The 21,269-nt window shown below is 48.4% G+C and overlaps 10 protein-coding genes across 10 annotated transcripts; 3 read left to right on the forward strand and 7 right to left on the reverse strand. All coding sequences in view use genetic code 12, as the record gives it.

The window, feature by feature from the left end:
* Positions 1 to 112: 112 nt before the first annotated feature.
* FOB63_003616 (uncharacterized protein) lies at positions 113 to 1,479 on the forward strand (the record flags this gene model as incomplete). Its single annotated transcript, XM_002615242.2, has 2 exons — positions 113 to 208; positions 259 to 1,479. 2 exons carry the CDS (start codon positions 113 to 115, stop codon positions 1,477 to 1,479), a joined length of 1,317 nt encoding a protein of 438 aa, XP_002615288.2.
* A 211-nt stretch (positions 1,480 to 1,690) lies between these two features.
* Positions 1,691 to 2,497, forward strand: VPS28 (ESCRT-I subunit protein; the record flags this gene model as incomplete). Its single annotated transcript, XM_002615241.1, has 1 exon — positions 1,691 to 2,497. The coding sequence occupies one exon, from the start codon at positions 1,691 to 1,693 to the stop codon at positions 2,495 to 2,497; it is 807 nt and encodes a 268-aa protein (XP_002615287.1).
* A 414-nt stretch (positions 2,498 to 2,911) lies between these two features.
* On the reverse strand, positions 2,912 to 4,144 carry FOB63_003618 (proteasome regulatory particle lid subunit; the record flags this gene model as incomplete). Its single annotated transcript, XM_002615240.2, has 2 exons — positions 2,912 to 3,811; positions 4,130 to 4,144. The coding sequence occupies 2 exons, from the start codon at positions 4,142 to 4,144 to the stop codon at positions 2,912 to 2,914; spliced, it is 915 nt and encodes a 304-aa protein (XP_002615286.2).
* A 367-nt stretch (positions 4,145 to 4,511) lies between these two features.
* On the forward strand, positions 4,512 to 6,233 carry ASN1 (asparagine synthase (glutamine-hydrolyzing) 2; the record flags this gene model as incomplete). The annotated part of the gene is made up of 1 exon (XM_002615239.1): positions 4,512 to 6,233. The coding sequence occupies one exon, from the start codon at positions 4,512 to 4,514 to the stop codon at positions 6,231 to 6,233; it is 1,722 nt and encodes a 573-aa protein (XP_002615285.1).
* A 521-nt stretch (positions 6,234 to 6,754) lies between these two features.
* Positions 6,755 to 9,337, reverse strand: FOB63_003620 (M1 family metallopeptidase; the record flags this gene model as incomplete). The annotated part of the gene is made up of 1 exon (XM_002615238.2): positions 6,755 to 9,337. The coding sequence occupies one exon, from the start codon at positions 9,335 to 9,337 to the stop codon at positions 6,755 to 6,757; it is 2,583 nt and encodes an 860-aa protein (XP_002615284.1).
* A 977-nt stretch (positions 9,338 to 10,314) lies between these two features.
* FOB63_003621 (uncharacterized protein) lies at positions 10,315 to 10,836 on the reverse strand (the record flags this gene model as incomplete). Its single annotated transcript, XM_002615237.1, has 1 exon — positions 10,315 to 10,836. The coding sequence occupies one exon, from the start codon at positions 10,834 to 10,836 to the stop codon at positions 10,315 to 10,317; it is 522 nt and encodes a 173-aa protein (XP_002615283.1).
* A 756-nt stretch (positions 10,837 to 11,592) lies between these two features.
* FOB63_003622 (uncharacterized protein) lies at positions 11,593 to 12,141 on the reverse strand (the record flags this gene model as incomplete). The annotated part of the gene is made up of 1 exon (XM_002615236.1): positions 11,593 to 12,141. The coding sequence occupies one exon, from the start codon at positions 12,139 to 12,141 to the stop codon at positions 11,593 to 11,595; it is 549 nt and encodes a 182-aa protein (XP_002615282.1).
* Positions 12,142 to 12,863: 722 nt separating this feature from the next.
* On the reverse strand, positions 12,864 to 15,143 carry CDC47 (DNA replication licensing factor MCM7; the record flags this gene model as incomplete). The annotated part of the gene is made up of 1 exon (XM_002615235.1): positions 12,864 to 15,143. The coding sequence occupies one exon, from the start codon at positions 15,141 to 15,143 to the stop codon at positions 12,864 to 12,866; it is 2,280 nt and encodes a 759-aa protein (XP_002615281.1).
* Positions 15,144 to 16,237: 1,094 nt separating this feature from the next.
* On the reverse strand, positions 16,238 to 17,707 carry STB3 (Stb3p; the record flags this gene model as incomplete). The annotated part of the gene is made up of 1 exon (XM_002615234.2): positions 16,238 to 17,707. The coding sequence occupies one exon, from the start codon at positions 17,705 to 17,707 to the stop codon at positions 16,238 to 16,240; it is 1,470 nt and encodes a 489-aa protein (XP_002615280.2).
* Positions 17,708 to 20,047: 2,340 nt separating this feature from the next.
* Positions 20,048 to 21,250, reverse strand: FOB63_003625 (uncharacterized protein; the record flags this gene model as incomplete). Its single annotated transcript, XM_066102337.1, has 3 exons — positions 20,048 to 20,767; positions 20,953 to 21,173; positions 21,241 to 21,250. 3 exons carry the CDS (start codon positions 21,248 to 21,250, stop codon positions 20,048 to 20,050), a joined length of 951 nt encoding a protein of 316 aa, XP_065958355.1.
* Positions 21,251 to 21,269: the final 19 nt, after the last annotated feature.

Consider the following 21,269-nt stretch of genomic DNA (forward strand, 5'->3'; position numbering starts at 1 on the left):
GGTTGGTTCAAATCGTGCATGCCGCGCGCACCACTGCGGGGCTCTGTGCATATCTTCATGTCGCACTTCAAGCATAAGGAACTGTGCCGAATCGCTTTCTTATCCATCCTCGATGCCCCCTCCTAAGCAAGAGTGCCCCATATTCATCACTCTCCGGCCGAGCGAAAACTCCATTGTTCGAGGAAGCCCTGGTGTGGCGTACTCTATAGTATGTGTTCTGCTTTCTTTCTTCAAATGGCCCATGTTACTAATACATAGCCCCGGCTCGAAACGACCATCGAAATCCGGTCCACAAACGGGTGTCCTTTTCGATGCAAATCTGTCAGCGTCGAGCTACAGACGCGGCAGCGTGCCGCAATGCCCTCAAAACTTTCGAGTTCCGAAGTATACAAGGATTACCGAACTACTTCAAAGCATCTAGCGTACTTGGCTCCTCCGAACGAAGCTGACAAGGATATTTTGGCCCTCGATATCCCATTGTTATATCTACTACCTCGAGATATAACTCCAAGTTTTTTCACGCCTACATGGGATGCCTCTCTAGTTCATATGCTTGTGGTGGATTTTACTGGAGGTGGTTTGCCTTCAGCAGAGTTGAGGTGCTCCATATCCTTCTTCATACCCATCCAATCCTTTGACTTGCTACCCTTATATCGCCAGTTCCGTGAACCGGCACACGAAACCCATACTTCACGCGATAGACATACGGAAGCCCTATTTACGCTTCCAGTTACATGTGCCGGACCCCAAGACCAATTTTCAGTGGATCTCAAAGTGCGGGCCAATCCAATGCTCAACAAGCGTGTGAAAGGCTTGACGTTGAAGCTGATATCTGTCAAACTAAAAGAGGTGCTAGAATGTTTCGATGGGGGACTCCCAGCCCACAAGGAAGTGGAACTTCTAACCTTTTCCAAGGATTACGATAAGCTTCTCACTACAGAAGGTGTCTCAGAAACGCTTTCTTTTGTTTTCCCGTCTGAGAACGACTGGCTCGCTTTATATGACAGTTCTTACAGGTTTGAAGAAGGCACTGTGGCCAATGCTTCCGCCACCTTCATCCGGACGAAAAACTATACCAAGCCTATTGCAGGCATTCCGCTCACTAACACGCAAAGCTTTTCCATTTCAGGTAAGTTGTTCACGCTCCGCCATGAGTTTCAGGTGAAAATCAAAATCTCGCATGGCAGAAACCTAGAGTTTTCTGTCCCGTTCACAGTTTCACCATTTAATGTAGCCAGTTGCAATTATCTTTTTCTGTGGATCAGAGAAGAATGTAACATGGCCCGAGACCGCTTTGGACGAGAAACTGTGGCAGAAGTAGCGAGCACGCATAATCATGAAGCGGCCCAAAGCATTTTGCACCTCTTTTGTCCGCCGCCAACTGTTTATCCGTTTGACCGTACAGGATGGAAGCAGTTGGGCTATCACATAGACTCTTTTGGGAAATCTGGGACGCCTGTGGTTGCGTACATAGATTAATGATTCACGAATTACGTAAAAAAAATATATCAAATCGCACGAAATAATACATTTATTTAGTGATATAGCTTTCTGAAAGACCTGAAGCACTGAACGACTGATGACATTGGTGTTTTGTCTGGTGGATTTAGATAGCTGTGTCTGTTTTGCATGCACGCGCGCTTCAATAGTACATACATAATCTGTATGCGCAACTCAACCTGAAGCTTCCATGCCTATTCCTCCCGCATATGCACCAACGTCTGCATCGTCATACACCCCTGCTGGAAATGGGACAAACTTCCACCAAGAAATTACCCGTGCGTCCGTTTTGACGTCGCCAATTCACAAGGCCGTTTACGAATCGCTCTGCGAGATATATTCTTTAGCTACAACGTTGCAGGTGATTGAAAAGTCCTTTCTTAAAGATTACATCACAGACAAAGAAAAGTATACTAGCACGGTCATGAGGCTTATTAATCAGTATCACACCCTTGTACAAAGTCTTGGGAAAAGCCCGTCGCATCGTAATGTTCTTCTTGAGATTTTGCCCGGTGTTGACGCCGAATGTCTGAATCTTATCACGGAACTACAAGAGAGACTACATTTTCATGTTCCTCTCGCTGCTGATCGCCTTGTTTCGGGAATTCCTGCCACAATCGAGCACCTCCATACCGTTGTGGATAGCTCTAGCCATCCTACTCTGCAATCGACAAATACGGCTAGTGCAGCAAGCGCCAGATTGGTGGCAGAAGCCACAGGCAATTTCATTACTCTCATGGATGCGCTAAAGTTGAATTACAAGACAAAAGCACAGCTCCACCCACTTCTCAGCAACTTGGTGATTTCGTTGAACGATTTGGTGACACATGAAAACGACTCCAGCACGCCTATAGATTTCGCTGGAAAATCCAAACTAGTGGGATGGCTCATCAAGCTTAATAATCTAGGGGACCTGGAGCTTTCGGCTGAAGAATGTGATCTGTTTTTGTCCGACTTGGATGTGGCCTACAAGGGATTCTACGACTCGTTGGAATAATGCGTGTAATGAAGTAGCATTAGCATGAATATCTTCAAAACCAATTTAGTAGTAGTGTTTCTTTTACATTCTCATATTCTTATGGAATATTTGTGTTTGGAGGGGTGCTCAGGCCCCGCATATCATTTAGTTTGTTGCCTTCTTGGTAAGATGGTCTTTTCTTATTGTTCTACAATTCAGCAATTTCTGTCGGCGTTGATTCAAATAAAATTCACTGGATGCTTCAACATTGATTCATTGGTAATGGAGTAATGCCTAAGTGTCTTTCACACTATTCAGTTACCCACGTTGATGTCAAAAACTATTGATGCTTTAATATGACCTTATCACTGAAGACGTAATTTTGTTAGCCACATCACTCACTACTCCTTCAGCTCTTCGACTAGTGTTTCATTATGCTCTCATATTACAAAGCTACACAATAGACTCAATCTGTTCCGCGTAGCTCAAGACATTGAAAACCGTCAGCGTGTTGTCGGAAACAGTCTCATCTGGGGCAGGAACATTGTCAAAGTAAATCACGCCATCCTTGAAGACCCAGTCACCCACATCCAACTGCAGCTTCAACTCCTCTTCAAAAGCCAGATCCAGGTACTCCTGGGCATAATGCATCAATGTCTTGCAATTGTTGATGGGGATGGACGAGTTGGTCTTTTCAATGGACTTGGCAATCTCATGGCGCAAGGTGTTGACCAATGTCGATGTAAAGTGCTCGAATTCCGTGCAAGGCAACGCCGAGTTGTCCTGCAACAACTTCCAGATCTTGAGATAGTTGCCCTCCATCATATTTCTCTCCAAGTCGATGGGAAACAACAAGTACTTGTCCTGCTCCACGTTGACAAGAGGAGAGTAATAGATGGTCTCCAACTCGAGATGGAACTTGGAGATATGGCCTTGTGATAGCAAGTAAAGCAAATAGAGCGCTGTAATCTTTGTGGCATCGGTGTTTGCTTCGTTTTTGGCATGCAACTTGTCGCAGGCATAGAACGGTTTCAAAGACGCCACGAGATTCTCGAAGTTGGCGTAGCTGTGTGCCAAAAGAGACGAGAGGGCGCCGATTTCCAAAATCCGCTCGGCGTTCTTCAAATCGTTCAATTGGTCTTGCGTCTGTGTATTGGACGGCAATGGGACAAGCAAGTTATGCTGGATCAATTCCAACTTCAAAGGGGGAAGCAACTTCTCGCATTCGTCGTATTTCTTTTTTTCGAACAAATCGTTCAACTCTGCTGCTAGTTTAGGAAGAGCCATTATGGTACAATGTAAGATTGAGATCTGTCCTTGTACGTCGCCACTGGTCGTGCGAACACCAATTAGCTATCTAGTTCGTCTGGTGTTTTTGGAAGAATAGATTCGGAGACTAGGACGATGGTGAATGAATTTGGGAATTGGCATGATTAGTGGGTTTTAGTTTATGGGTGTTCGAAAATGTGGATACATGCTCGCTGTGACTTTCCGGATCTGACACTAAATTTACTATACTCTCGAAGTGATACATGTAGGCATACAAATGAGAAGATGATAGACATCGAAACATATTACTAAGATGGCCTGAGACTCAATAACGTAAGAATTTCTAAAGCCCCGCTTGAACATTCATAAGCCTTTGGATGAGCTAAATTGCTCAAGCCGTACTTTAAATAAGCCCATTGGTGATTGGTGGATTGGTGGATTAGTCAGAATTAAATCTCCATGACAGAGTGGGAAATGGCCAAGGAACAAGCCGATCAATCACATTCGACCCATCATCTTGAAGAAGACATGATCAGATCAAGATGCTTGACCTTATCTGGCATCGGAAATAGAAGGCGCACCCCTCTCGTATCCGGACTTGAGTCACCATAGCGACCCCCGGAAGTCCGGCACCGAAGCCTAAATCTCTGCATGCGTGCAGTGGCAACCGGCACTGCATCCCCGGAAAGCCCTGGTGACTCTTTTCTGGCCCCCCATTCCGAGGGCACGACGAAAATTTCACCTCTTATAAGCCAAGTCTTTTTTCTACCACTCTCTCTTTACCATGTGTGGAATATTTGCTGCGTATAAGCAGCCTCAGATCGAGCAGTTCAAGCCTAAGGCTTTGCAGTATTCGAAAAGAATCAGACACAGAGGCCCCGACTGGTCCGGAAACGTCGTGGTCAACAACACCATTTTATGCCACGAAAGATTGGCCATTGTCGGCTTGGACTCGGGCGCCCAGCCCATCATTTCTCCCGATGAGAGATACTCCTTGGCCGTCAACGGAGAGATCTACAACCACATTGCCTTGAGATCCGAGCTCAGCGACTACAAGTACAAGTCGCTTTCCGACTGCGAGCCCATCATTCCGTTGGTGGAAAAATACGGCCTCGATGCGCCAAAACACTTGGACGGCATGTTCGCCTTTGCCTTGTACGACAAGAAGGAGGACAGAATCATTGCTGCGCGTGACCCGATCGGCGTTGTCACCTTGTACATGGGCAAGCTGTCCAAGTCGCCTGAAACGAGATACTTTGCGTCCGAGTTGAAGTGTCTCATTGACGAGTGTGACGAGGTGTTCGCCTTCCCACCGGGCCACGTCTACGACTCCAACACCGACCAGATCACCCGCTACTTCACTCCTCTGTGGTGGGACGGCAGCAAGATTCCCGAGAAGCATGCTGACCTCAAGCAGGTGAGAGAGACTTTGGAGATGGCCGTGAGAAAACGGTTGATGGCCGAGGTTCCATACGGTGTGTTGTTGTCCGGAGGCTTGGACTCGTCGCTTATTGCGTCCATTGCCGCCAGAGAAACGCAAAAGGCCGCCGCTGCCCATGCCAACGAGCCTATCGATGCCAACAAAGAGCTTTCTGGTGTCGACGCCAGCGGTTCTTTGCACAGTGCCGGCTTCAACCGCTTGCACTCGTTTGCCATCGGCTTGCCCGGCGCCCCGGACTTGATTGCCGCCGAAAAAGTCGCCCACTTCATCGGCACGGTCCACCACTCGCACACCTTCACGTTGGACGAAGGCTTGGACGCCTTGAACGACGTCATCTACAACTTGGAGACCTACGACGTCACCACCATCCGTGCGTCGACGCCCATGTACTTGTTGCTGAGAAAAATCAAGGCGCAAGGTGTCAAGATGGTCTTGTCGGGCGAAGGCTCGGACGAAGTGTTTGGTGGCTACTTGTACTTTGCCAACGCTCCGCTGGCAGCCGAGTTCCACTCGGAGTGTGTGCAGAGAGTCAAGAACTTGCACTACGCCGACTGCTTGAGAGCCAACAAGTCGACGATGGCGTGGGGCTTGGAGGCCCGTGTGCCGTTCTTGGACAAGCAGTTCCTCGAGCTTTGCATGAACATCAACCCGGAGGACAAGTTGATCAAGCCGGCCGAGGGCAGAATCGAAAAGTACATCTTGAGAAAGGCCTTTGACACCACCGGCGAGGACACCAAGCCATACTTGCCCGACGAGATCTTGTGGAGACAAAAGGAGCAGTTCTCCGACGGTGTGGGCTACTCGTGGATCGACGGCTTGAAGGATGCGGCCGAGGCGGCCGTTTCCGACGAGGAGTTCGCCAACCCAAAGCCAGAATGGGGCGACGACATTCCTACCACCAAGGAAGCGTACTGGTACAGATGCAAGTTCGACGAGATGTTCCACGGCTCGAAGGCCGCTGCGTCGACCGTGATGAGATGGATTCCTAAGGCCGAATGGGGCTGCCACGCCGACCCTTCGGGAAGATACGCCACCACTCACGACCACAAGGTGGATTTGGAGTAATTCCAGGTATAGAATGGCAATTGAACGTTAGTGTATCTGCTGTAGTGAAGTTGTGGACTTAAATAAACCACAGCGACTTTCGTCATTATTATATTTCTTATGGGAGTAGCTTCAATAATATTACAAGCATCATATTTCATATATGCATTAACGGGTACAGCTAATTTATCTCATATAGCTATATTTTATTCATAAGTAATGCTTATGATTATTATTATGTGATCACAATGGTCAATAATATTACAAGCATCGTATTTCATATATGCATTAACAACTAATCTATCCGATATAGCTATATTTTATTCATGTAAATGCTTATGATTATTATAATGTGATCAAAATGGTGGTTTTCGATGTATTGCTGGAACTATCTTGATGAAAGGCGGACGGCAAACTTGTAGCCATTTTACACAATAATACAGCTCTACTCAAGGTCCAAAAAAACAGCTTGTAGCATCTATTATTTTGTATCATTAGCAGACAGGTACACCGGCTAAAATCTCTTTCTTCTCTACCTGTCTTTAGTATCCATGGGAAGACAACCACTCCTTCACCTCCTGGTGGTCTCTCTCATACCAAGCCGCATTGATCTCTACCTGGTCCAAGACCTGCGCCAACGCCCGCTCAAAACCGTGGATGTCCTTGTCAGCAAAGTGGGCCTTGATTTCCGACCGCATTTTGTCAGACTGGAAGTTTTTCAACGTCACCTTCACGAAACGGTCCAACACAACCATGTTGGACGACATAAGCTCGTGCAAACGGGTGTAGTTGTCTCTGAAGAACAGCCAGAACATGTCACGGGTCGAAACGTTGCGAGACAAAGGCTGGCCCAAGAAATGAGCGTCCATCACAGGAATGCTTCCGTCTACCAAACCTTGCAACAATCTTGAAGCAAGCTCTGGCTGTTTCACGTGGCCCAAAGCTCCCAACGCAATTTCACGCGAGTCCAAGGCAGGTGGGCGGGCCACTTCGGCCCAGATGCGTTCGAAATCGTCTTCGGCGACAGAGTCTGCCGAAATAACGCTTCTGAACACAAACAGACGCAATGCTGGGTCCATTTCGCCCGTCTTCTTCCATTGACCAAAAAGTTCTTGGGCATAAGCGTCGACTTCTTCGATTTCAAGCTCGGCCGCATGCGAGAGAATGTGCGAGCGCAATTTACGGGCCAAAAAGTCCGACTGCTCGTCCTTGACTTTCCGAACGGCCAAGTCTTTGTAGACGGCTCTGGTGAAATTAGTAATCAGTTTGGTCAAGGCAGGGTCCACGCCGGAAAACACCGAGGCCAACTCGGAAAGACGGCCACACAACTCGAGCCAAACCACATAGTCGTCGCCAAGCTGGTCTTTCTCCACTGCCACGGCCGAAACCAAGTCCAAAAACGTTGCTGTGGCCACGTCGCCCGAAATCGCAAGAGATGCAACGTCAGCCACCACGCTCACCTTATCTTTCACCAGTAACTTGCTGAAAAATGGAAGAACATGCTTACGCAAGAGCTCGGGCTCGTAGTTGACACGGAAAAAGCCTGCGGCATCGCCGTTGAGTTTGAAGAACCCTTCTGGGGTCGCTGAAACAGAAACCTCCTTCTCTTCCAATGCATCCACGCCAAAGTCGCCTTGCGCATGCAACGGCACCCACCAAACGGTCTCGTTCTCCTCGGGACGCACACCGCCGCCGTTCAAAAAACGCCGTTGCGCCACTTGCAAAGTTTCCCCGCTGCGGGACACAGACAAGACAGGAAATCCGATCTTCTTGATCCAGGCCTCCATCATGTGGCCCACAGGCTTGTTGGCAACGTCTCCAATGGCCGCCCAGAGGTCTTCTGACGTGGCATTGCCGTACTGGTGGGTCTGCAAGTACTTGGACACACCTTGGAGAAAGATGTCGGTGGACAAGTAGGACGAAAGCATGCGGATGGTGGCGGCACCTTTCAAGTACGAGATGGCGTCGAAAAGCTGGTCAATGTCCAAGGCATCCACGACAGGCACCTTGATGGCATGCGAGTTGCGCAAACCGTCCAAGGCAAGCGCATGTTGCATGGAAGACGACACAAAGCCGGAGAAAATGTCCCACTCCGGGAACAAAAAGTCGACGGCGGCGTAGCCGACCCACGTGGCAAAGCCTTCGTTGAGCCACAACTCGTCCCACCACTGCATGGTCACCAAGTTACCAAACCACTGGTGGGCAAGCTCGTGCGCAATCACATAGGCGACGTTCTGCTTGTAGGCCGGGTCCAGGCTCTTTTCCGAGAACAAGAGCGCCGTGCTCCGGTACGTGATGAGCCCCCAGTTCTCCATGGCGTTGTGGGAGAACGCATGCACGGCAAGAAGGTCTAGCTTGGGCAATGGGTACTGGAGGCCAAAGATCTGCGAGAAGTAGTCGACGATTTTGGGCGTGAGCTCGGCGGCAAACTGGGCGTCTTCTGTGTAGCCCGGTGTCGTGTAGATACGCACAGGTAAAGGCTTTCCGCCATAGGTGTCCTTGGTGAAGCTTTCCACATAGTCAAAGTCGCCCACGGCCCATGCCACAAGGTACGTGGACATGCGGGGCGTGCGTTCGAACGTGACCGTCTTCACGTCGCCCTTTTGCACGGTTTCCTGCTCGGGCATGTTGCCCAAAACGGTCAAGTCCTTGTCGACCGTAAGATGGACAGAAAACGTGGCCTTGAGCGCCGGCTCGTCCATACACGGGAACGTTCTGCGCGCGTCGGTGGCCTCGAACTGCGTCGAAAGCATATGCTTCGTCTGCCCGTTCTCCTCGTACTCCGACCGGTAGAATCCCGCCATGTTGGTCTGGATCCGGCCTTCGAAGGAAACCTCAACTTCCACGTCTTCACCGACACGGAGCGGCCGCGCAAACCCAATCACAAAGTACTCGAGCTTTTCCTCCGAGCGGAGAACCTTGGCGTTGACCGTTTCCTCTCCCACACGGGCGCTGACGGCGCCAATGGTCAAATCACGGTAGTGCAAGTGTAATTCGTCTGTTTCTGCCGCCACAGAGAGCTGGAGACGCACATTTCCGGTGTACGTGTCAAGCTCGATGTCGCGGATCGCCACGTCGTAGTGGACGGGCACCAAATCGGAGGGCAAGGCCTGGTAGTATGGCATGGGAAGATGGTGGAAGATGAGGTTGTGGGATTTGTAAAGTGGTGTATGTCACGTGGGTAAAGTCACGTGGTCACGTCAATGTTGAAAATGCAATTCCAGGCATTGGAACTTCTTATAGAATCCTCTATCCCTCTATCTGTAGATCCTGCTGTCGAATGTTCTGTGTGGAGCAGCTTAGACGGAAAAGTCTCCCGAAGTTCGGCTTTACTGGAATACCCTTACCTTTGCTATCGGGATCCACCTCCCGTATCAGGATGTGGTTTTAGGGCAAGCGACAGTTACTTGATTCTGTTCAACCTTAAAATGTTGAAGTAAATGATAGTAGAGTAATCTAAGCGTGCTATTTTTATAACTAAATAACAAGAGCGCAAGACGTCAATTTTATTTTTGGATCGTTACTTATGTTCTGGTTTCATGGCCCATATAGATGAGGTTAAAGACTCAAACCAGAATTTGGACTAGCGTTGTCAGTTGGTAAATGTGTTCAAAAGTCCACTGAGCTGTGAATTACCAACTTGAGTAATTTCTTCTGTCTGCTGGCGCTATCTTTGATTGTACAGTGGCCAAAACTGAAAAGCCATGAAAATATATGAATTAGGACATCCTTCTTCGAAGAGCAGTCTCAGCAGCCTATTCTCTACTAGTAAGTTTCAGACTCCTTTTTTGTTACCAGGCTAACATCCGTATTTAGGATTCAGCAAGAATACTTAGCAGCTTGTGTTACCCAACTCCAGTATTCAAGACGAAGCCATTGTAGTAAATGAAGAAGCTGGTTTTCCTAGCTGCCTGATCTTTAACATGGACGCTTTTACCCCTTGACCTTGTGGGCTGAATTATATCAGCTCAACAATCAGAGCACTTCAACTCATGTGCTTCACCGGACACAAGATAAAGTTCATGCCACAACGACACAGGCGACCAAACTACACAGCCCTTTCTACATCCAGCCATCGTTATCACGTCCATTCTAGCTCTATTCAGTTTTTCCGTCTCTTTCTCAAGATGCCACGGCGTTGCTGCACCTTAAGCCCGGTGTTGATGCTTTTGTGCATGTAGCCGATTTCTTTGGCCAAAGCGGTGCCGGCATCGACGCCAAACTTCTCCACACGGGCCAAATCTTTGCGGGCCGCCTGCGCCAGCGCCTCGTCGCCAAACTTTTCTGCTCTTTTGATCTTTTTCGTCAACAAGTCCACAGCCAACTGCTTTCTTTCCTCTGGGCCCAAAGGCTTTCTCTCGGGCTCTTCTGGTTCAGCCTCCTCTTGGGCCTCTTCGGCTGGCTTGTTTTCCTTTTCCTCCTTGGCTTCTTCTTTGGATTCCTCAGCCTCTGTAGCCGCTGGAGTTTCTGTGTTTTCCTCTGGTTCTGGTGCAGCAGTTTCAGAAGCAGAATCGGCTTCTGTAAGGCGCTGGACCAAATCGGCTTTCTTGCCGTCTGTAGGCAAGTCTTTGGCCTTCAATTTCTCCTTCAATTGCGCTACAGTGAAAGAAGCGTAGTCGGACATTTGTTGTCACGAAAAGTACTCGGTGTTGGACTTGAAATGTCGTGCGCGTGTGCAGGAAACCCCACAGGACCAGGTCAAACTTGTATTAATATTTCGGTTTATTAGTTAAATATTGGTTAATATTGGTTAAGATGGTCATGATATATTGGTTATATATTCGTTGTAATATTAGTTGCAATAGTTGTAATATTAGTGGTAATATTAGTGGTAATATTAGTGGTAATATATGGGTTATGATTATACAAATGTCAGTTTCGCTCTTTACTGCTCTAAATCGTTATTGTTCATGTGCATCAATAACTTGTATCTAAAAGTTCGATTCAATTGTATGGTCCGTTGCCCTCGAGATTCCTTTTGGAGTTTTTGTCTGCATGATATTCTTAGCTTGTTTCACTGTCTAATTGGACTATTGGTGCCTAGGTCAATATAATGGTGGTGGAATGAATCCTTGAGAGTATCCTAAAGAACAGTTTTCAGTCAGGTTTATGTGGAGCATTGCGAAAACTGAATAAACTTGCACGGATGTTATTGATGGTCTCTTGATTGCTGGATGAATCGTGTCGGGCTTCCAAATGAGTTTTTGAACAAATCGTTTCGACTGCCCAAATGAATTTATGAACACGGTGCGTGGTTACATTGATGTTTGCACTTCAGGATTGAACATTTCTTCTTTCCGATGCGTTCTGCCTTCATTATCACTTCTCTAATTTCTTATTTCTCTCATTGCTGTACTTTTGTTTCAACTTCTTCTCCATGCTAAACGACAGCATCCACGTCCGCCACTAGAGCCAAAATCACCAAAACCAACGTAGCCACTAGAACAAGCAGTGCAATGACTCGAGTCGCCGGAAAAACGCTCTTTTGTAGGCCGCTTTGCACTGCCACGTACCTCACATAGCCGAAAATGATCAAGATCACCGAGAAAACGCCACTCAAAACTGCGATGGGTTTTCCAAGAGCATGGAAAGACCTGAATTTGTCTGGCAACATTAAGTGCCGTTCTCCGTGGGCCAAAATGGCTTCTGCCCGCAACTGGATGGAGTACATTTGTATGAACACAATTCCCATTGACAAGAGCACAAATGCCGTTCTGATCCACGCCAAAAATGTTCTCTCGTTGGCCATGTGGTCACGAGCCACCAGATTTGTGTTCTCTAGCACTAGAATTCGAGGCAAGAACCGAGATACACTGATATAGTCGTGTGTTTTGGGCTTTTCTGGCTTTGGAGCCGGGGCATTGTTTTGTTGGCTGGAATTAGCCAACACGGATCGAGAAGATCTCCTTCGGGACAATTGCTCATTCATCTGGAATAGAATGGAAGTAGATTGAGGAAGTAGATTGAAGAAAGTGAATTAAGGAAGTAGATTTAAGGAAGTAGAATGAAGGAAGTGAATGAAGGAAGCAGAATGAAAGAAGTATAAAGCAGAGTGAAGAAACGGATAATGGAGATCGATCTGCAAAAGAACAAATGTTGGAACCAAATAAAGTAACGATCTGTTTGAGCCTCTTGGAAGAAATAAATGCAATGGTAAAAGATGTCAATATATGACGCAGATTATGCGCATGCCATATGCATGGTGATAGTAAGACTAATTAATTGACTCGCATCATTTTACTTAAAGCAAAACAGCTTTGGAACTATCTTGTGAAATTGTAGGACAAGTAGAAATTCTCAAGAAAATGAAGCTGTCTTTTCCTATCTTGGTACTCCTGAGATATTCGGTAATGTCATTGGCTCATCTAATACTGAATCTTTCAAGCTTGATCTCATCCAGAACATTTCATATCTTCGCCTTCCTGTTCTGCAAATCAAATAAGCAGATACAGAAGCAATAATCTTTGAGTCTTCTACGGCAGGAATTCAGTAGTACAATTGGCTCCCTACAGAAACTAACATGTATGTTCCATCAAATAATTAAATAATACAAAGGGATCAGAACCACAAAGACCTTGCATCCTCGTACAAGCCCCAACACCCACTAGTCTATTAAGAGTGGGCTTGCCGCTACCACCTCCTGTAGTCGCCTCACATCTCCATGTCGTCGTAACCAATCACCATCAACGTTTCGCCGTCGTCCGTGAGCTGGAACAATCCGAGCGCCAGGTACTCATCTATGCACAGCTGCAACTGCTCGGCAGTAAAGCCCTTGGCCAACATCCGCGCACGCAACTCCGCCACATTCACGCCCGGCGTTGCAGCCTCCACCACAAATTGACGAATGTGGTTCATGATCAGCGACGTAGGGTCCTCACGTTCGGTGTCACGCGCCTCCATCGACAGCTTGGATTGCGCAATGAGACGCAACGCCTCGTCGACATCGTTGCGTGTCACCACGTTGTCAAAACGGATCCGCGCCAACGCCTGCGACAAACGCAAGACTCCCAATAGAGTTCTCGGCGTGATGGGCGCAAAGTGGCGCACCGAGCCTTCGTTGCGCCGAGACTCCTTCCGCATGCTGATGTACAGCTGCACCACGTAGTCACCGACTTCCTTGGGGACCACGGGCCGGAACGTGCGTGCCACCGAAATGTAGTGGCGGATGGTCTGAGGGTCGAGCGGCTCAAAGCCCATGGCCGGCTGGTGGCTGTGCATGTGCACGTAGGCCACGTGGCGGGCCAACTGCTCGTCGCCCGCCTCGGATGGCTGGTCAAGCATCAAGTACATGATGTCGAATCTCAGCAAAAGCGCCGCAGGCAAGTTGATGTTCTCGTGGGGCGAGAGCCGCGGGTTGTAGCGGCCGTACAACGGGTTTGCTGCGGCGAGGATGGATGTGCGTGCGTTCAAAGTCGTGTTGATGCCTGCTTTGGAGATGGAGATTGTCTGCTGCTCCATCACCTCGTGGATGGCTGTCCGGTCGCCGTCTTCCATCTTGTCGAACTCATCGATGCAACAGATGCCATTGTCTGCAAGCACCAACGCACCACCTTCAAGAACCATCTCGTCTGTGACAGGATCACGCATCACCGCCGCCGTCAAACCTACGCCGGAAGAACCACGACCAGTTGTATACACGGACCGCGGCGCGATCTTGTTGATGGCCTTGAGCAACTGCGACTTGGCCACACCGGGGTCACCCATGAGACACACGTTGATGTCACCACGGATACGCATGCCGTCACCCATTTCCTTGGTGACACCGCCACACAAGAGCAAAAGCAACATCTTCTTCACGTCTGTGTGGCCGTAAATCTCGGGCGCAATCGACTGCGCCAAGCGGTGGTAGATGCCGCCTTCAGCATGCAACTGCATCACGCGCTCGCGGGCCTCGTCGCTCATTTCAAGCTGCTCGTACTGCTTCTTGTGCTGGCGCACGTGCTGCACCTCGAGGTATGTTTCGGTTAAAAGCCCAGCCCGCAACGCCCGGAAGCCCGTGTAAGGCGAGGGCAAGAAAATGCCCGCCACATCGACAATGTCACCGGGGTTCATGCTGCGCACCAAGTCGCCGTTGACGTGCAAGGCCATGGTGCGCGGGATGTGGCCCACGGGCACCTGTGCTGCCATTTCCTGGATCTTCACCTCTTGGAACAGCAGGAAGCGAGACGCACGCGTTGACATGAACAACTGGCCGCGCTGGTTGTCTGTTTTGCACACGGGCGACGTGCACTCGCCCAAGGGCTGGAACACCTTGGAGTGGACCTCCTGGAACACCTCGTAGCCGCACTTGTCGCACGTGTACGCCGTGACCACTACCGCCGGCTTCACGTCCAGCACGCGTGTCACAATGCCCCGCACCGTGATGTACTTGCCCACGTGCGAGCCCTTGACCTCGCGAACCGCCAATGCTTTTTTTGCAGCCAGCAACGGCTTGAAGTACAAGTGGTAGCGTCTGGTCAACTGCGCAGGGAACACGTTTTCTGCCACAGGCGCGGACTGGGACTCGGGCGCCTGGCTGAGTCCCAGGCGCAACTGGTCCATTTCTTCGGCGGATTCCTGCGCCGCCCGCATGTTACGGAGCCGCCGCTGGTGCAAAATCACGTCCAAGACATCGTCCTTGTACGAAATGTCTTTTGTGGGCTCTGGCATCAAGTCGTCCACCACAGAACTGAACAACTCAAGGTAGTGGTGGGCATTCTTGACGATCTGGGCAACAAGGTCGATCCCTATGGTTTCCTGGTAGGCGGCTATGTCGTCTAGCTCGATGTAAAGCGTCGATATGTCTCTGTTGGCCACGTCTTGCAAAAGTTGCAAGTACTTGATTCCCGAGTCGGCGGTTTTGTAGTGGGTAAGGAAGTCGGTCACGTGCTCCCGTATTTCCGCGTAGTTCACGTTGATCTGGACTGTGGGCAATGCCACAGTAGTTGCCATGTTGGAGAAAAGAGAAGGGTGGGAAGATGAAGATGTAGTTTTTGGTTTCGCGCCATTAGTTATCCGCTTTGGGCGAAAATGTCGCGTGTGCGTGCAGGAAAATCGACGAGGAAATCAAAAGAGCATCAAGCTGAAGAAAGGAAAATGAAAACGTAAAAAAAACAACTAGATAAATGAATAAATAAATAGAATCAACAGATGACGAAGCAAGTATGGCAGGATTGATGGTGATATATGGGACTAGGTATGCTGGTCTTATGTGCAGGCTGCCATTGCTAACGGTATTACGAAATTGATTTTGCATTTTATGGATCAAATTGATAAAACGTAAAAATGGAAACCTGGGATGATCAGGCCTACGTGTATTCCAAAAAGTCGTATATTGATGGAAAGTTTGGTTTTGGATTCAGACCATGCGTCATCAGCCGTATAATTTCGTAAAGTCGCGTCGACTTGAATCCACTCGATGCTTCATTTATTTATGGATTATGATTGCTTGTGGTTCGAAGGAGCAGTATGGACTAAACAAAGATACATGCCAAAACAATTGTCATGAAACTTTACGGTATTGTCGTAGAATGAAATAAATAAGCTGGCCTATTAATGTTCTTGCTGTCTCTTCTACATTACACATAATAAGCTAAACATGGAATAGTAGATGCCCTGTTTATTCGAAAAAGCAATACTATTCGATAAAACTGGCCAGCACAAAAAAAATCTACTATACAATGACGTTCATTAGGTCCTTTGTCATAATAATATCCAAATAGGAAGTGCAAACTATTGAACTTAAAACTGTGCTTCTACTTCCACCAACTGATCCATATTGACATGCCAAACTTTCTATGAGAGAAAAGCTCTTCTCACAATTGTGGTCCCATCGAACAAATATATCACTTTCTTCTTCCTCAAAGCCAACAAGTATTCAGTCCTCTTTAACAGTATAACAGCACTGATCAATTTATATCTACATCAATACTACAGATTTCCATGAATACTTCTATCAATACATAGCTCCGCGGGACATGCCCACTGCAATTATGCTACGCCTTATATGTGGCGGACATTCTATACAACTATGTCCAGGGTCCAAGCTAAATCGTCATTAGGTTCACCAACGCCCGCGCGGCTGTGCGCTCCTCCGCCTGATCAAGCGATGGGCTCAGGCCAGCTGAGTTTTTTCGGAGGCTCTCGGCGCCCATGCTAGCCCAGTCCTCTTCGTCCGTATCCGAGGAAGCGTCTGTGCGTGACTCTCGGCGTGACGCCAGAAGGGTTGACCGCATGCTTGACTCGTTGAACGACAGCTTGCGTCGCCCACGCACCAATGGCTCCACAAGCGCAAATGCGCCCTGGTTGGCGCCCCAAGACCCGAGCGGCGAGGCCGACCCTACAGAACCGGCTGGCGGCGGCGAGCTCACGGAAAACAGCAGGTTGCGTGCGGACGACACAATGTAATTGTCCAAGTTTTCGAGCGAGTTTAAGCGGTTGCGGTTAAAAATCTGGTGCCGTGAATAGTTTGTGTTCTTTGCCACGCCGTTGGATACTGCCGACGACGACTTGCGCCGTCCGTGCACAGGCGGTGGGCTGATCTTTGTTGGCACACGTTGCGCAAACAAGGGCGGCGACTTGTGGTCCTCGTCAAAGGCAAAAAGATCCTCCTCGTCCGAGTCCTCGGCAATGGCGGTGTCGTCGGGACGGCCTCGGCTGAGCTGCTGCACTTCAGCCCGTGCTCTGGAAGACGTCTCGCGCTGCGACTCGCGCTGCACGTCGATATGGCTTTGCTCAAGCATGTCCATGTCGTCGTCCGAATCCAGGGCAGAGTCGCTCTCATTCTCTGGCGACCGCATGCCGTGGTCGCCCGACATCTGCACGCCGTGCTCGTCCGGAACCCGCACACTGTGCAACCCGCCCTTGCTGATGGAGTCACGCCGCGCCGCCGCAGCGCTTTTCTTGGACCAGCCCAACTTGGCCTTTTCGCGCAACTCGTGCACACTGACGGGCTCTGTTCCCGCATCGGTGACGATGTAGTCCAGGCCGGAGCGGCGCACGGCCCACTGGCCCCAGCCGATTTTCTCGAAAACCACATTGTTTGCTGCGTCGCCCTGTTCCATGGCTGCCATAATGAGTCTGCGCTGTTTCAGAAGCGACAAGAGCTCAAAGCCGGGCACTTCGGCGGCCAATTGCGCGGTAATCACGCGAATAGCCAATGGCCCCTTGCGGATCAAGAGGTTGGCAAGGCGGTGCGGCGTGATTTCTGCCGCCACGCGAAGCGCCTCGGGGGACAGCGTCGAGAGCTTCGACGGCTTCCTGTCTGGGTCTGGTTTGGTCTCCGCCACAGACTCGTTTTTTGCAGCCATATCGGCGGCGGCGCCTGCTTCTGTTTTCACGGCCCCTCCTTGGCCCCCGCTGGTATCCGTCTGTGTGTGCACATTGGCCACGTTTCTGTGTATGTCTATGTGTGCACTTGGTTTTGTGTTTGGGGTGCCGTGGGCGTCAACGTTTGTGTTTGTGTTTGAATTCAAGTTTGTCCTTGGCGCTTCGAAGAGCGGCGAAACTTGCGACATGCTCGAGAATTGTTTTTTTTTTCTGCTGTGGCCCGAGATTCAAACACCCTGGTCTCGAGTTGTGGGCGCGTATTTGCAAATTGAAATTGGTGATAACTAAACCTCGGCTGAAAGAGACCGGAAAAGGATGGTATGCGGCTCCAGGAGCAAGCAGCGTTCTATTCGAGAAAAGTGAAAGTAATGTCTTTGAATGCTGCCAGAAAGATTTTGTGGTTGGGGAAAAATGTGTGTGCTTGTCTTTTTTCGCCTGGACGTGACTGATTCACCTATTTAGAATCTCCGGCACACATGCGCGATCATTAAAACTAGAATTAAGAACGTGATAAGGCCAGTTTCCCGGGTCCTGCAGGCAAGCCCAGCGGTTTCGGGTCCTCTCGGCTCGGGGCGAGAAAAACCGCTGGATTCGCTGATTTGGCTTCATTAAACGCTGGCTGCCGTCTCTGAATGGCGCCCGCAGAGGAAAAACTCGAAAAATAAACCGAGTGACATCAACCGCCGCTGTGCTGGCTGACCCTAATAAGCGTGGTGTACGGGTGCGCTGGCGGTTGAGGCTTTTTCTGAAGAAGTTTGTGGTGTACGGGTGTGTGGTTTCTATTGCTATCGCCCATCCAATGTGGAACTGATTGTGCTATTTTCGGAACAAGCGCGGATCCAATTTGCGCGAATGGAACGGAGTGGTTTTCTTTCCATTTCTGTGAATGTGAATTTCGGAAAGTCGAAAGTAGATTCCAAGAGGTTCCATTGGCTTTTGACAGTTTGATTCATATTCTTTTCGAAATTGTAGAGTCGCTCTAAGGAGTCATATTTTTTTCCAAATTGTGGAGTCCGTGGGCTATTTGGGAAAGAATGCGAATTGAATTTCAGTCCACTATTCCTCTCTACTGAAGTCTAAACAGACTTTTGTTTCTTATGTACGATTGTGCTCACTACTAAAATAGTATCTCTTTCACTCTTATTTCTCTACTTATTATTTCTCTACTTATTATTCTCTACTTATTATTTCTCTACTTATTATTTCTCTACTTATTATTTCTCTACTTATTATTTCTCTACTTATTATTTCTCTACTTATTATTTCTCTACTTATTATTTCTCTACTTATTATTTCTCTACTTATTATTTCTCTACTTATTTCTCTACTTATATTTCTCTACTTATTATTTCTCACTATATTTCTCTACTTTATTATTTCTCACTATATTTCTCTACTCTACTATTTCACACTTCACTATATTTCTCTACTTCACTATTACTGCTAACTAATTATTTCTCTTAGCCACTAATTATTTTCTACTTAATCAAAATTACTTTAATACTACATTGACTCATTCTAGTTTCTTCTTTTGAGTGGCATTCAAACCATAGTTTGAAGCACGCCAGACATATTTATTGAAGTAACTAATGTGCATTTGAGAATTCATGCCCTCTTTCCTTCTGCTTTCACCTGTTTCCTTCTAGAATGAACTAGAAAAGTATTGGGTGCAGAAGAAGAGATGTATTAGGCTTGATTTTCACCTATACTATGTACTGGCCTCTTGTCCACATAATGATCGTCTCTTGCTCTTTTTATTCTCAGTTCCCAGGACTCAATTTCACCTCATCTTCAGGATACATAAACAACTCGTAAGTTAAATATCTGGTTTTGTCTTGTAGGACATGTGCAATCAAAAAGAGCACCAAGGCGCAATTATTGTGTCTTTCAATACCGAAAAATACACAGTAGTACTTTCGGGCAGAGACGTCAAGAAATATTATCAGTCATTGGAGAGGATCTGTTTATCAAATGCTCCACTTGGAGAATTTACATGCTCTCATTTTTTTCCATTTGAAAGCTTCGTAGCTAAGTGAATTATAATTATAGCGGACAACTCCAGTGAAAACTTGAAAGAGCAGAACCTACTTGATTGGTTCCAGTGGGAATTAACAAAGCTTAGTTCTACTGAATGACGACTTCTCAATTGATCGAAAAGAGCACCTGAAATGACTTGACACTGGAAATAGAAATCTTCGCTCAACCACTTTCTAATCGAGATTCACCCATAATGGCATAAGTTTCACCGCTCCATTGGATCAATTGCAATTATTGTTTCTCTGGATTGCATTCCCTGTAAATTGTAATTCATTTACCGTGTTACCAGTGAAACCAAGAAGTTCAGATCAGGTTGGCACTGTTAGACATGCACACATGCTATGATTTAACAGTCTTTTATTCTCTTATTGAACAGAATGGACTCAATTCTCCTGTTCCATTGAAGTTGTCACACTACAATCTACGCATTGTCCAGAGGAATCGATTCAGCTAAATATTACTGCGCCGCTAGCGACAATCAGCACTTGCATCTACAAAGATGGGAAGTTCTTGTCGTCCACAGCAGGCTTGCCGTCCTTCTTGAAAGGCTTCTTGGCCGATCTTGGAGCTGGCGAGTCGGTGAAGACAGCGTTGAAGTCCAAATACTTCTTTGGCTTGGTGGCCTTCTGCTTGACCTTCTTCTCGGACTGAGACTCGAAGAATGGAAGGGTTTGCTTCTCAATCTTCTCGCCGGCGGTCCACTTGTCCTCAGCGCCCTGGTTGGCTTGTCTGGCTGGTCTTCTGCCCTCCAACTGAGCCTCGGCCTTTTGCAACTCCGCAAGGTACTCTTGCAAAGACTTGGCAGCAGGGCCAGCGGAAGCGCCGGTCTGGCCTTCAGCAGCCAACTCGGCGGCAGCGTCGCCGGCAGCGGCAGTCTCGTCCTCCAACTCTCTCTTGTCGTCACCGCCCCAGGCTTGTCTGACCTTCTTCTTGGAGTCGGTCTTGCCGGTTCTCGAGTGGCGGTCAAAGGCCTTCTTCTGGTGCTTTGGTGGAGTCAGAGTTGGCGCGCTCACGTCCTTGTTGTGAGGCTTGTTCTTGAAAGCGGCTTCGTTGCCGGTCACCTTCTTTCCCTGCTTCTTGGCTCTGGCAGGGTCTGCAGATGGAGGTGGAACGTCGGCCTTTTTCGAAGACGTGGTCTTCTTGACGATTTCCTTTGGTGCTGGTGCTGGCACGTCGTCCTCGACGTCGTTGCCCAACAAAGCGTACAAGTTCTTTGGTTCAGGTTAATATCAGAAGGGGAAATCCCATGGCAGTTTGGAAATGGGGCCAAATGGGGCCAAAAGCGCCCCCAGCGGAATTGCCGAGCCGCCACAGTTTACTGAGCCCAGAAAAAACCTATCCAATGGGTCAATGGCCCCAAGGCCGGTCTTTGGCACATACCTTGTTTTCAAAAGACATTTTGTTTGTCTGGATAGAGTGGGTTGTCCAGAAAATTTTTCATTTTTTTTTGGTGCGTAGTCACAGTCACAATTGCCCGAACCTTGGAAACACCTGTACCGCCGGACCCTGCCGTACGTTTGTCTGGGGGGTAAGTATGGCGTTTTTTCAAGCGGGGGTTTTTCCACTGCCTTGTTATTGCTCTTTGCCGTTTTGGAACCGATCCCGTTCCTTTTTGGCCTCCGTTTTTCTCTGGACTTTCTGACCTTTTCCGCCGTTCTGGTATTGGTTTCCTGCACCTAGTGACCTACTTCCATGGCGCAATCGTGTGAGATC

This window comes from Clavispora lusitaniae, assembly GCF_014636115.1.
Source record: "Clavispora lusitaniae strain FDAARGOS_655 chromosome Unknown tig00000105_pilon, whole genome shotgun sequence".
Lineage (NCBI taxonomy): Eukaryota > Fungi > Ascomycota > Pichiomycetes > Serinales > Metschnikowiaceae > Clavispora > Clavispora lusitaniae.